Source organism: Acomys minous (genome assembly GCF_964271855.1).
Source record: "Acomys minous genome assembly, chromosome: 13".
NCBI lineage: Eukaryota > Metazoa > Chordata > Mammalia > Rodentia > Muridae > Acomys > Acomys minous.
The window spans coordinates 91,258,879-91,273,811 of NC_140495.1; the positions used below are offsets into that span (position 1 = coordinate 91,258,879).

The window sequence follows — 14,933 nt, forward strand, 5'->3', positions numbered from 1 at the left end:
ATAAGTAGCTTTAGTAATTGATTCATAGGACACATTGTTTAGAGTCCTGGATCTGGTGTGATTTTGATTTAGACATACAGAGAAGGGACCCCCACCCCCACCCCAATGGCCATGGCACAGAAAAGATCATGTGATTATGTAGATAGTTAATATAAAGGCTATTAAATCTATGTTGAAAAGAAATTTGTTTTTGTATTACTAGAGGGGGGAAATGAAAAGATTCTGGCTGCATTTAAACTGATGGGCAGGGGCCTGGTGAGATGTCTCAGTGGATAAAGGTGCTTGCTACCAAGCCTAAGTTCTACCCCTGGGGCCCACAGAGCTGAAGAAGAGAACTAACTCTCATGAGTTGTCCTCTGACTTCTACATGTGTGTCATTTCACATGTAGACATGTACACACACACACACACACACAGAGAGAGAAAGAGAGAGAGAGAGAGAGAGAGAGAACAAAAAGAAAATATTATGAAATAAATAAAACAGAAATAGTATGTAAATAATGAACATAAATAAAAACAAACCCAACAAATGGTTGAGTAGAGTTGGTTCACCCCCAGGACTCTGAAATTTCATGTTCTCTGTGGTGCAGCTCAGATTCTCTCATGTCTTCTAGTCTATGTGACCCTCTCAGTCTCAGTGAGCTTTAAGATGTTCACTGTACCCTACTCTTGCCTCTCAGGTACACCTGGTTTTCTAAAGAAAGGCCACAGACATTGGAGTAAAGCCCCTGTTCAGTCAAGCTTTCCGAGGCCCAGTTGACTCACTTGAGAATGGGGATGGAATAGGAACTCCTGTTGTTGACCCAGAGTTCCGTTGGAAGGCGTCACATACCAGGGGCTGAACACACACTCAGTAAACGTTAATGCCCTTCCCACTTCTGGCTTTCACGTCTACTTTCCCCTGTAATCTTTAATCCGGGAAAGAAAATATGTTTTATATTCATAGCACTTTGATGAGAGTCAGAATTAAGTGGTATTTGTTGGACTTAATTTGCTGTCCTATGGAAGCATTTCAGTTCTCTCTTCACCTTGGGTTGAGATAAACATGTTTATCTCATGAAATGGAGGACGTAACTCAGTAGAATGCCATTCGAATATGACTTCTTCCTTAGAGTTTGGTACACCGAGGATCAAATCATTCCTGGGAATGTGATTATATTCTATAAAATCTTATTAGCTTGTCTCATGCCATCACAGTTGCAGTGGCATTCTGGTATGCTTAAATGGTGAAATCTCTATCTGTAGAAATAAATCTATGTAATGGTACAAGATGAGAATATGGGAAACAAATGACATCAAAGAGAGCAAGTGAAAATTACATCACTTGACATTTTCAGTCACTAACCTCCAAAGTATGTCCTAATGTACTAAAAGAAACCAAGGATCCAATTTCTTGCGAGCTCCCTTTACTTGATTGTTAGTTGAGGGAAGTACTCTGTGGTCCACTGCACTCTGTCTCCCTTTACTTGATTGTTAGTTGTGGGAAGTATTCTGTGGTCCACTGCACTCTGTCCCCTGTTTGTCCGCATGAGATAAACAGAATGCACAGAAGCATCCAGAGTCAGCAGGAATGACTTTGCAACTCATCGGTTACAGAGCGGAAATGGACAAATGTTTGTGGAACACGCCACACATGCTCCAGTCACTAAAATCTTCCTCTCTAAATCTTGCTGGGTGACTGGTCCTTTGCAGGTCCTCTACAGACACAGGCCAGGTCTTATGCCATGGCAGGAACATATGCACACAGCTAACTTTTCATACATTTGTTGTTTCCATGATTGGCATGTGAAAACTTGGTTAAAATGCTTCTGTTTGAATATATTAACGATGGGTCTCATGACAGTTTCATACATATGTATAATATATTTGGTGATCACCTCCCCACTGTGACTCTATTTGTCCCTTCCAAGTCCCACTCTTCCCTCTTCTCAAGCAGAAAATCCTCTCTCTCTCTCTCTCTCTCTCTCTCTCTCCCTCTCTACCTCCCTCCCTCTCTCTCCCTCTCTCTCTTTCTCTTGCACATGGATGTAGAGGCCAGTGGTCAGCATTAGATGTCTTCCTCAGGCACTTTCCACCTTATTTACAAAATTTTAAACTCATTTAACACACACACATACACACACACACACACACACACACACACACACACACACTCACACACACACACACATGCTCCTCCCTGGGGGATGACTCTTTCTCCAGCTCTCAGCATCCCTTAGTTGCCTGTAGTTCTTTGCTTAGGGCTGAGGCCTCTGAGTGTTCCCGCTTTCACATGAACATGTCTGTCAGTGTCTGTGTCATCCCTGTTCAGTTCATGTTTAGGCAGCTGTGTTGGTGACACTCTATGGTGTGCAGCTTCTCTGACATTTCTAGGAGTCACAATCTTACAGCATACTGTTCCTCTGGCTCTTGTAATCTGTGCCCCACCCACTTCTCCAGCAATGGTCTCTGAGTCTGAGGTGCTGGTCCGTGCTGTAGATATCAACTGGGGCTGGGCATCAGAGCCTAGTCGTGTGTTGGGGGATGGTCTAATGTACTGTGATGCTGATTACTGCTTGCTGTCTCTGTGACCCACCTTTCGATTAGTAAAAAACCATCCCACCTGGGCTGGACAGAGGAGATAGGTGGGGTTGAGAGAGAGAGAGAGAGGGAGAGAGAGAGAGAGAGAGGAATCCTGGGAAGAAAAGACCACCACGAGGAGGAAGGAGAGAGACCAGAGGAGGAGAAGAATGCCACCATGGGTTGGATGGAGGAGAAGCACATGGCCAGCGTGGATGAAAGATTCAGCCCAGACGAAGTACATTAACAAGTGTTTGGGATTGTGGATGGGAGGTCACCTGATAGAAGTTATTAGAAACAGATGATCTGGGATTGGGGCAGGTATCACATACATGCACCACTATGGGAAGTTTAGAGGGTCAATATCTGCCCTGCCCCAGGTTAACTAAGGCTATTTTAAAATATAACAAGTGTCCGTGTCTTAATTGCTAGCTGGGCCTATAGATAATACATGTAATTTAAAAACAATAGTCATGGTTTTCTGTACAGTCTCCATCTGCTGTAAAGAGAAGTTTCCTTAAGAAGAGGTGAGAGCTACCCTTACCTGTGCTATTAGGACAAACATTTAGAATGTAGTTAGGGGCTTTGCTGGCTCAGTAAAGTGGTGTTGAAGCTTGTTAATTGGCTAGGCTGCCTGGCCATCGGGCTTGGGCGAGAGCCCTGTCTATGGTTCCCCAGTGTTTGGGGTTACAGATTTGAACAGCCACACTAGGCTTTTCTATGGATGCCAGGGACTCACACTCAGGTGCTCAAGCTTGCACAGCAAGCACTTTACTGTCTGAAACATTCCCCCAGCCTAAGAACTTCATAATAGTACTTTGTTAGACTTAAAATTATACGTTAAATGTCATTTTTTGGGTATCCTAAAACATGAAAATTCTTTTATTTTGAATGACATATGCTCTTTTTTTTTTTTTAAAGAATGAGGACTGACTGGACTTCTCATTCATGCACAATATTGGCAGTACACATACAGTTTCTACCTCTTTATAATCATCCCGAATCAGTCCATTGAAACTATTAGCTAGCATTTGTCTCCTCTGAATTATGATGGGTATATTATTGACTCTGTTAGCTAGCTGGGAATTTGAGAAAAATTTGCCACTATTGTAATCTGCTTTTCTTTTCATTTTCAGTTCCAAAGAACATTTGAGTCTCTCAAAAATGTGTCCAACAAATCTGACCTCCAGAAAACCTACCAGAAGTTTGGGAAGGAGCTCGAAAACCTGGATTATTTAGCCTTCAAACGCCAGCAGGTAGGACTCTCCGCTCTCCTTTGGTGGAAAAGATGAGCAATTCAGGCTTCCTGCTGTCCCACTTGTCCGAGGTGCAAGCAGGTCGGGGAGGCTTATTGTCTAATGACGGGGGCAGAAATGGCTTGTGCTGATCTCTGTGTTCATCTGGCTACCTGCAGTGTTCAACGTAGCCCTGGCTTTCGGATGGGTACTTTAGGGGTTTCTGCACAGTCCTTTGTTTCTTTCAAAGGCGATCCCTGCTGGTTTGTGAAGGTCTAACTACCCTTTGTCAATGACGTCGCAGCAGCACAAAGAGAAGCCTTTGTGGTGCCTTGGCCACATGGCTTTTGTGTTTGGCAGGGTATAACCAAGGGAATTAAAAAAACAAAAAACAAAACAAAACAACAACAACAGCAAAAACAAAACCCCAAAGACCAGGAAAAGGCTGTAGACGAACATACAAAGTGAGGAAAAAGTGTCACCATGTTTCAATAATAGCAATCGACCTCTGGCTTTGTTTGTTTGATCTTTGAAGATGAGTAAAACCTTGTTAAATGTGCAAGGTTAAAGGGAAATATTCTTAACACATGCATGTCTTTGGTCCCACTTGGATAGTCCCAAGATAGCCCCAGAGACAAATCTCTACAAGATTGCTTTTGGAATTGATGCTGTCCGTGCCCAGTCCTCACCATGCTAAATTCCATGCGTCCTGGAGTTAGACACACTGCCACAGTGGTTGGCCCGTCTTTTCAGGCTGAATCGGCTGCAGTTCCTATATGGCCACTAGGTGTCAGGGTCGTCAAGCTTTTACTCTGTTGGAAGGCTTACTTGGATCCGAGCAGCCCCTTAGCCGGTTAAACTAAGCAGCATGAAAACTTAGAACATGTCAGTTGATAGCTGGTGTCTAGATTCATGGCTAAATGGATGGCCTGGCATTTAAGAATCTTCCTGTTAGGGTCTCTGTCAGAGAGTGTGATCGTCTCACCGCTGTCTGATTTACAAGTTTGGGGCCTTTTGTACATGGGTTTTCAAAGCAGTATTTTTGTTAAACCATGTGAAGTCCATACCAAATGGCTGAGATGTACTAGCCCAGGAAGAGAATTGTGTTCTTGGGTTCTTGCTCGATCATAGACGTGAGACAGTGTCTCTTCAAAATTGAGTATTTAACCTTCATGTGGCCTTATTTCTCTAACAGTTATGTTTGTCTTATGGAATATTCTAGACTTAGGGCAAATGGAGTATTTTGGCAATGCTTTATACAGAAAAATAACGTGATTATGTGCACTTAAGTCTTATTTTTTTTCTTTTTTAAACTACTGCTGGCCTGGGTGTTAGCAGACATAACACAGGGTGTCAGTGTTACTGAGAGCCAGCACAGTCAATTCCCAGTCGCCGCTGCTCAGCATTCATACCACGGATACAGCCCTGTCCTGTCTAGTTTTCAGTCCAGCTTGGTTTCCAAGATCCTATTTTGCCATCTAGGGGTGTTTGAGTTGGCAGGCAGTGGTCACTGCCCCCTCGCCTGATCCTTTCTCATTAGCACATTTTCGGTGATTAGAGTCTTACATTAGCTAATTGCAAATTTGGAAGAAATGAGTGCTTCAAGGGCAGAAGGGCAGAGCTCTGAGAGGACGGTACTGCGGGCAGATGTGCGTGAGGGGAAGAGATAATGAGCGAGTGAGTGCCTGTGAGTGTGTGTGTGTATCGTATATGCTGCTGTCTAAGCCGCCGCTCTGTGACACATAGTAGGACCAGAACGTTTATGAACTAAGTCACTAAATGTCATAGCAGTACAGTAGAATCCATTTTATTAGAACCGTCTGTAGGCGAGGCCGCTGAAGAGTTATGTAACGCTGTGCGGAGGTGAGCCGCTGGATTTCCAGCCTAATTCAGCCCGGCTCCAAACCTGGAGTCAGCATTGCCTGGCGGGCCAGGGTTTGACGGGTCAGAACGTCTGCTGCTCTTTGACGTGCAAGCATTTGTCTGTTATTTTCCATCCCTGTTCTTTAAAAGCTTAAAAAAAAAAATCTGTTGAGTACACGGTGAAAAGTACCTCTTTTCTTTTACATCTTACTGAGAAAGATTCAGCTCTCTGTAAAATTGTTAATTTAGCAAGACAACTTCCTTGTTACACGAGCTGGATTCTTCCTGCAGACTTTGTCGTGACTGGTATTCCGATCCATGGCATCCACCGTTCTTCACTGGAGCAGAACGCGAGCTGCAGGAGGACAGGGCCTGTCGCTGCCGCCTTGATGTGTCCTCTCCAGTCCCTCAGTATCTGACCCTGCCCTACTCAGGAAGTATTACTACTGGTGTGACTGTTGGCCATGGCCAAAATTTGGCCTCAGATTGTGGGCCATTAAAACTAATGTGTTTGGTCTCACTTTTAAGTGCAGGCAGGCATTAGCCTTTACATTCTTGTGTGCAAAGGCTGACAGATTACCCTTTGCCTCATTTTAGGCACTCTTCCTAATTTATTTTATTTCTGTACCTGCTTTGGAATAAAAAGAAAATAGTGGTAACACTCAATCTCTTAAGTTATGCTTGACCAGTCAATCGATTGTAACAATCTTTATGAATTCATTTATTAATTATTTCTTTCCCATGAAGTGTCTATATATAAAACTCTATATATTTTATAGAGGTTTTATTATAAATATACATATTTCTTCAGAAAACTTAAATGCTATAGAAGCTTATTTTACTTGAACACAATGACTATATTTTACATCCTTGCTTGAGAAATTTCTTTCTGAGCAACAGGTAGACCCTTGTTGTACTTTGCTTTAATTCTTTTTTAAAATATTTCTTAAATTAACGAGAGAGACATTGAACATGTTTATGCCTATTCTTTCTATGGTGTGTGTGTGAGGTCAGAGGGCAGCTTGTGGGAGTGTGCCTCTCCTCTCAACCGTGTGGGCTCCTGGGACCTGGTTTGCATTGAGAGCTTTCTCTTGTTGAACCATCTCACTAGCTGTTCCACTTCCTTTTAACCTGTCTCTTTTGAAAAGGTATTGCATGCTGTGTCCTAAACATAAGTGGGCTTTTGTTGTTCTTTCCTAAGGAATGAATGCTTACACTTGAGTCAGATCAGAAGAGTCTCTATTTTCCCATGTTCTAAAAGAATAATATTGCAAGTAGCCTTGGTGGAAAAAGGCAAGAGAGGAGGCTGCGATAGGTGAGGGTGGACACACAAAGATGAAAGAAGTGGATGCAAAGCAACATTAGTGTGAAGATTTGGAAGCTTGTTTCTTGGTATCTGGGACAAAATCTGGTCACTTACTTGCTTAGATGTCATCCTATTGGTACCACACAGGCATGGGGACAGCAAACACCAGCTGTTGCATAGATCTCAGGCTTATGTATTAATCTGAGCAGTTATAAATCAAGACATTTTCTTGGGGCTTTGGTTTTTATGAATAAAATAAGGTTTGCTAATTTAGACTACAATTTAATTTTTTCCTCTCTTCTACCCTTAATTCTTACGATAGCATTATAAAACGCATGCCATTTTCACAGCCTTCCAAGTCTTTTGTTACAAATTAAAGTTGACATTATTGAGTCAAGTGGTGTATGGTCTAAAACACATTTGTATGTTGGTGTGAATATATTTGAAATTAAAACACTTTACTTCAGGTACATGCTCGCATTGCAACACATCACACGCCCTTGATTCTCGGCTCCCTGACCATGCCTGTTATTCATACCTTCTGACCTTTATACAAGGTTTATATAACTTGGTATTTAGACTACCTAGTCCCCTTCTATTTACTTATTTAACTACTAATCATTCTTTAAAGACACACTGAAGCCTTGCTTCCCTCGTGGCACCTCATCCAATGTCCTCAGGTCAATATGTAACCTTCATTCAAGCAATTGTCTGTGAGAATCCAAGCAGCACAGTAGCTAGAGGTTGGGCTTTGTAACCAGCCAGACTTAAGAGTGTTTGCTCTGCCTTAGGCCCTTGACTTTCTTCTTTTAAAATGTGAGGAAAATAACACCAGGCTTGAGCCTTTTTTTTAAAAAAGAAAATGTGATAAGTTTTAAATAAAGCCCTTTAAAATTTATAAACAGTTCAGCAGAGCATCTAACGCATTCCGTATTAATAGCTATCATAATGTTGTTTAGTGTTACTCTCATGAACCCACTTCTTAAAGGGTTATAATTTCTGTAAGGATGTCTCCTCTATTTATATACTTTTGCACTGCACGCAGGGTCTAGCACTGTTCTAAAAATATAGTACAGGATGATTTTTGGATGTATATAGTCTGGTGGCTGGTTGACTAGAGTCACATCAAGAAGGGAGTTAGCATAGGGCTGGGTTCAGTTGGTAAAATGCTTCCTGCGTAAATGTGAGGACCTGAATTAAACCCAAAAGTACAGCGCTAAGGTGTATGTCTTTAATTCCAGCACTTGGGAAGCAGCGATGGAGGATTCCTGGAGCCAGTCTAACCAAATCAGTGACCTTAGGTTAGGTAACATTTCCTCCTTCAACAAGGTTAGGTAGAGATTGATTGAGGAAGACGCCCAACATGGACCTCTGGCCTCTGAAGGCACACACTCGCGCGTGTGCGTGTGCACGCGCGCGCGCGCGCACACACACACACACACACACACACACACGGAGTAGGATGGCAATGTTTGGTTTCAGTGTGCCTTTACAGTGATACCTCTTGATGGACAGAGCAGTTGTGGCCCCCTGCCCTTGTGCTAATGTTTTCTTAGAGGACTGGGGTTTTAGACCTAGTGTTCTAGCTAGATTCCAGCTTGTGTAATGATGATGTCCTATGTGTCTCAACTTCCTTCTAGGTGGCATGCTCAGCACAAAATTATCCTTTCTTAGTGATGATGCTCAGGAGTGAACAAGTGCCTTTTTCTTTTACTGAACTCCAACTCTTTTCAGATAATTAGAAGACCAGAAGGAGCACAATACTCAGTAGAGCTGAATTTAAGATAAAGTCTTATCAGTGAAGCAAATTAGAAATAAATTGCATGAAATTGACTTTGTAAATATGCCTTTAGCTTCTACTATTTCTTAGTTGCCTGTAGTTTCTTGTCTATACTTCTCCCTGAAACCATATACATACAAGTAACAGTTTGCAGACTAAGCATGGTATATGTATATATTTAGACATATATTTAAATAAAATTAAATAAAAATAAATAAATAAATATATATGTATATAACAACAATTAAAGAAAAAATTCCATGAATTCAGACAGAGCAAGGGGTTACATGTGAGGGATGGTGGAGGGAGGAAAGAGAAGGGAAATGATGTAATTATATTTTAGTTAAAAAATTAAAAATAAGCAAAAAGCTAAAAAATGCTTTTAGGTTACTAAAATTCTACTTGTTATCTTTTTGTCCTTTCCATAAAAACCACTCAAAAATGGGTGAAAATCAACATACAGTAAGAAATGGTGGTAGCAAAAGAACTTGTGTACACATGAATGTAAACATGTAGTAATTTTGGAAATCAGTATGAGAGTTCCTTTTTTAAAAAGCCAGGAATTACCAGCCAAGGACAATATGTGCAGTCAACTTCAAACCCCTACCCAGATCTAGCCAATGGATAGGACATTCTCCACAGTTGAGTGGAGAGTGGAGACTGACTTTCACATGAACTCTGGTGCTCCATATTTGACCACATCCCTTGGATGGGGAGGCCTGGTGCCACTCAGAGGAAGGATAGCAGGCTACCAAGAAGAGACTTGATACCCTTTGAGTATATACAGGGGGAGGAGGTCCCTCTCAGTCACATCACAGGGGAGGGGAGTAGGGGGAAAGGGGGAGGGGGGAGGAATGGGAGGATATAAGGGATGGGATAACAATTGAGATGTAATATGAATAAATTAATAAGATATATTAAAACAACAACAAAAGCTAATAATAATAATAATAATAATAATAATAATAATAATAATAATAATAATAAATAGCCAGTAATGATATTATTAGTCTGTTAGAGGAGAAAATAAGGAATTGGCTTCGACTTATAGGCCCAAGAAAGGATTTTCTAAGCAGGACCCAGGTAGCACAGCCACGAAACTTTCACAGCGGTGGAAGGTTCTAAGCATGATACTGGGGCAAAAGAGTCATCAACAGTTTTATTTAGCTGTGAACACTGTGAGCTACTGGACTGGCAAGATATGCTTATGAGTGCAATAGTGGCACGGATGTTATGAGAATAACCAACACTTTCTGATTAGATTTAAGGCCTGCTCCACAAGATGGGACTTAGGCCTAGTACAGTTAACTGGGCTAAATCGCATGAAAGGGTAGATCCTAAGTCCTTGGAAAGAAGTTAATACCACTATTCTGCTAAATAGATATAATAATAATTTACTCTCTAAGTGCTTATCTTTATACTCATATAGAACCTCTCTACCCTCATCAGAGAAGCTTCTTTTTACAGTAGATGGTAATTAATACAGAAATCCCAAACTTGCCAGTGTGCAGAGAATAAGAGACTGTGGCATGCTCAGCTTTAAATGAGATGCCTGTATTATATCCTTTTTCAATCCTCAGGACTAATCACAGATGAGAGGGCAGGTAATTGTAAGAGCCAGAGGTAGTGTTCAGCCACAGCAACACAATATTTGCTAGATATGATAGGGCCACTGCCCACAAACACAGAGTGGCTGTGGCTGAATGCACAAGACTTACACCAAGTCAAGCCAGACAAAATCCCACTGTACAGCAGGAAGGAGTCATGAAATCTCACACTTAGCTGAGGACTTGTTGATAACTGATTGGGGAGAAAGAGAGAGAGAGAGAGAGAGAGAGAGAGAGAGAGAGAGAGAGAGAGAGAGAGAAAGAGAGAGAAAGAGAGAGAGAGAGAGAGAGAGAGAGAGAGAGAGGAGAGAGAGATGACAGAGAGAGAAGAGAGAGAGAGAGAGAAGAGAGAAGAGAGACAAGAGAAGAGAGAACAAGCTGTTCAATTTTCTTCAGGGATGTGGTTCTCCCATGCTCCAGTAGATAGTCCTATATTCACCCACACTGACAGATGATATTAAGTGGACTCAACTGGCCAAAGAACAAAGTGCAGGATACTGGAAGAGGAAAGTGCTAGAGGGAATGGGGGCTAAATTTTTATCAAAACACATATGTATGTCTGAAATTCTCAAACAATAAAAAGTGACTAGTAAGTAGAAAATATAAGAAATAAAAAATAGAACCACCATGTGTGCCAGGAATTCCACTCCTGGGTGTATATCCAAAGGACGTGAAACTAGAGTCTTGAAGGGGCAACTGCATTTCTGTGCTCACTGCAGCACTGTTCACAGCAGCCAAGATGTGGAAGCAACCTAAGGTCTCAAATGGATGGATAAAAAAAGTGCTCTCTCTCTCTCTCTCTCTCTCTCTCTCTCTCTCTCTCTCTCTCTCTCTCTCTCTCTCCTTCTCTCTTTCTGTATCTTTATAGGTCATTAATGTAGAGAAAGTCCATGGAAGAAGAGGGAGAGGGAGAGATCTTAAGAGGGGAATAGAGTATAAAATACATACAATCAAAGAACCAGAAAGGATCAGCAAAAGAATCACGAAGGGGGATGGGGAGGGAAATGTGAGATACGATGAAGACAGAGCATTGTCACATATTTGTATGAAGTGCTGCATATAAACCCACATTTTGTATGATAAATTAAAAATAATAGAAAGAAAACATGGCATATCGACCCAAAACAGAATATTCTTTCCCCCTAAAGACATACATCCTTCTGTTGGTAATAATACAAATCAACTGGAAGGACTTTAAGTGAAATAATCTGAGAAAGAGAAAGAATCTGTTATTTTACTTATGTTTGAAATATAAGCAAGTCAGGTTTATAGAAGGAAATAGCAGAGAGTGGGGTCTGGAGTTAAGAATAGATTCTAGGAATTTGATATGCAGTATGGGTGGTGCTTGGCATATTAATCTGATTATAATAATTGGTATATATTTATTCCATAAGTGTATTACATAAATATGCCATGTGTAGATCTCACAATTGTCCTTTAGAATACCTTCAATTCTCCCAGTCTTTATTGACTACAAATAAAAATTAAAAAGGAAAAAAATTCTAGATAGGTAATGCTAACCACAAAGAAAATAATCCTAGGCTTGACCTTGAGTTTAAGAACTCTGAGGATATAAGACTGCAAAGCCAGTCTTATATAGCAAAGAGGAAGATGACAGACTCCAGCCACATGAAGATCTGTGCAAAGGAAGGAGCCACTGTCCTGGGGCTGCCTGAAGAGCAACGCGAGGCAGAGGAATCCCTCCCTGGAGCTTCATGAAAGTGGGGGCTGCACATATTTTACTGAAGACATTTAAATATCAGCTGCATCTGGAGTTACTTAGGTGCACTCTAAGAAAAATTGGAATTGGAAACTGGGAGATGGGAGGTACAGAGCTTTGGAAGAATCTACAAGCAGGAGATTCACATCAATGGCGTTGTTACATGAAATATGTTAATTGCTCAGTTGGGAGAAGATCCCTCCTTTCTCTCTCTGTAGTGATTTCAGCTCCCTTGAAAGAATCCTGGTTAAACTATTCCTTTTAAGAGCAAGTGAGCCAAAGACTGCAACATTAAAATATTCATGTCTATCTTAGATGGCATTCTGTTTCTTATTTATCAAGTCAAGTAAAACTATTATTTATGGCACTTATAAATCTGCTTCTGAAGATCTCCAAGCCTTTCAGAATCAGTTAAGAATTCATTACAAGATGTTTAAATGTTGAATTATATAGTAGCATGGTATACCAAAATTCAATCTGTCCCTAACATGCTTCATTCTCTTGGACACATATCTTATTTATGTGCACATTGTAAAGAAGATGTTATTATTTCTATTTAAAAATTTCTTCCCTCATATGTAGGTATATAGAAATAAGCATGGAGGGTAATCACAGAGATACATGTACATTCATGCTCATTGCTGTAGTGTTTATAACAGATAAGATAAGGGACCAGACTAGATGTCTAGCAACAGGTAAACAAAGAAAGAAATTGTGGTTTCTATACAACAGAATTTTATTAAACCATAAAGAAGAATGAAATAATGTTATCTGAAGGAAAATGTATATACCCAGATACACATACATATACACATTCACATATATACATATACACATACATGCATACATATAAACACATACACACACACCACATACACATAGAAACACATGCACACACATACACAGAGGGTTGCATTCGTTATTAAAGGTTAGTCTGAGTCAGCAGAGCCTGAATTATTCATGTTTCTTAATTTCCAGCTTATTGCTGTAGCCATCTAAGCACTTTCACTACTTCATAAACTACAGATTTTTTATAGAGTAATTTCTTTTTCTATAGCTAAAGTATGAAGAAAATTATGAATTTTTATGTAGGAGTCCTACCCTTTACTTAAAAATGAATGTTCAAAATGTCTCTCCATCTAAAGTTTGATTTCCATTTTGGTAGTTAATACTCAGGACAAGTAGGCCTCTTGTACTAAATCAGAAAAGTAAAAACACAGAGACATATTTTAAGTCAAAGGCTTATTCTTCTGTTTCCATCTGCTGTGTTTAGAGTTCAGTTTATTGATGTCAATTTGATCACTGTGGTGGGAGGCTGTTGAATAGAGCACTTCTGAGTTGGTTTTCATGAACCAGAAGAGATTTATTATTTTTTTTTTACAAGGTTGTTTACTGTACGATAACTTGCCTCGTGGGCAGCTTATGGCTACTTTATAGTGGGAAATGTTTATTGAAATAGTTAATGCTTTGTTATGGGTTGTTTTAACGTTTACAGTGCTGACAGGAATATCAGAGGTGGTAAACATTTCAGCCTTCCTTTAGTGTGATGGTTACTTGTGCATGTCTTCGACTGACCCAGTCTGTAAGACTGTCGATGAGGGCTGGCATTGAGGGAACAAGATCCTACGACAGTTAACAATGAGAATATTTGCCTATCTCTCTTGAACTTAACTTTTCTACTAGCACGGTCTAGTTGTACAAGATGATAAATTTCATTATGATATTTTCATACCTGCACACAATGTACTTTTTGATCATATTCACCTCCGTGCCCTGCCTTGTCTCCCCGTCTCCCTCATATGGGTTCTTTTCCTCTTTCCAAACAGTGTTCCCTCTACATTGTGGCTCTAAACAGCTAGATTCTGCACATGAGAGTGAACTTGTTTGTCTTCCTGAATCTGGCTTATTCCACTTGTCACAATACCCAGCTCCATCTGGTAGTCTTAAAAGTGCATTTCCTTAATGAACTAAGGCCTTTCCACCCGATCTTACTTCTTAGAAATGCCACCACTTCTCACCGTATCACAATAAGGACTGAGCTTCCAATACGGTAGCCCTTGGAGGACAAAAACCTAACCCAACCCAACCCAAAACCCAACATCATAGTACCAACTTTACTGTACTATGCTCTATTGCATTGTTTATGCCTTGTGTTTTAATATCTCAAGCTTTTTGAACAAAATACAGTCAACAAATTAAAATTATATAATTTTCAAAGTGATAATGTGATGGTTTGGTACGAATACAGTAAAAATGACTAACAATGTAAAGCTAATTAATGCCAGAAGCTATTCATCTTGTGACTGGAACGTTTTGGCCAATGTCTCCTTATTTCCCTTCTTCTGATCATGCCAGCTGCTCGTTTACTCTGCTTTTGTGTGTCCCATGTTGTTAGGCTCCATGTATAAATAAAATTGAAATGTTTGACTTTGTCTGGCTTTAATTTAGTATAATGCCCTCTTAGTTTCATATATCTTATAAATGGTAGGATTTGTGTCTAAAGGCTGAAAACTATTCCAAAATATACTTTTATTTTATATAAAATAGAATGGGGGAATGGGTCATGGTTTTACCCTCCCCTGCCCCTTAGTTCAGAGCTCTAAGTCCAATTCTATTGCTTGATTTTTTTAAAAAATAATTTTCTCCATTTCTGTGTTTGAGAATCATGGAGATGCGAGAGAGTACCATTTGTCCTCTTCTGCTCTTTTCTACCTGAAGATTCCTACTGTCTCCAGTGTTGCTCATACTAAAGAGACACTTAATCCTAAATTCTGATTTCAGTGTCTCTGGTTCCTTTTCTTCCATCGTTCTGGCTAAGATTTCCAGAATTCCGTTGGACAGAAGTGGTAAGGGTGGACATCCT

At 40.3% G+C, this 14,933-nt stretch overlaps 1 protein-coding gene across 4 annotated transcripts in view; it reads left to right on the plus strand.

Annotated features, from left to right (window-relative positions):
* The window catches only part of CTNNA3 (catenin alpha 3), a 1,390,227-nt gene that overhangs the window by 122,572 nt on the left and 1,252,722 nt on the right, over positions 1-14,933 (plus strand). For all 4 annotated transcript variants that reach the window (XM_084751942.1, XM_084751940.1, XM_084751941.1 and 1 more), the window contains exon 5: positions 3,696-3,815. In XM_084751942.1, coding sequence (XP_084608068.1) covers positions 3,696-3,815 — 120 coding nt within the window. The remainder of the gene's footprint in view (positions 1-3,695; positions 3,816-14,933) is intronic.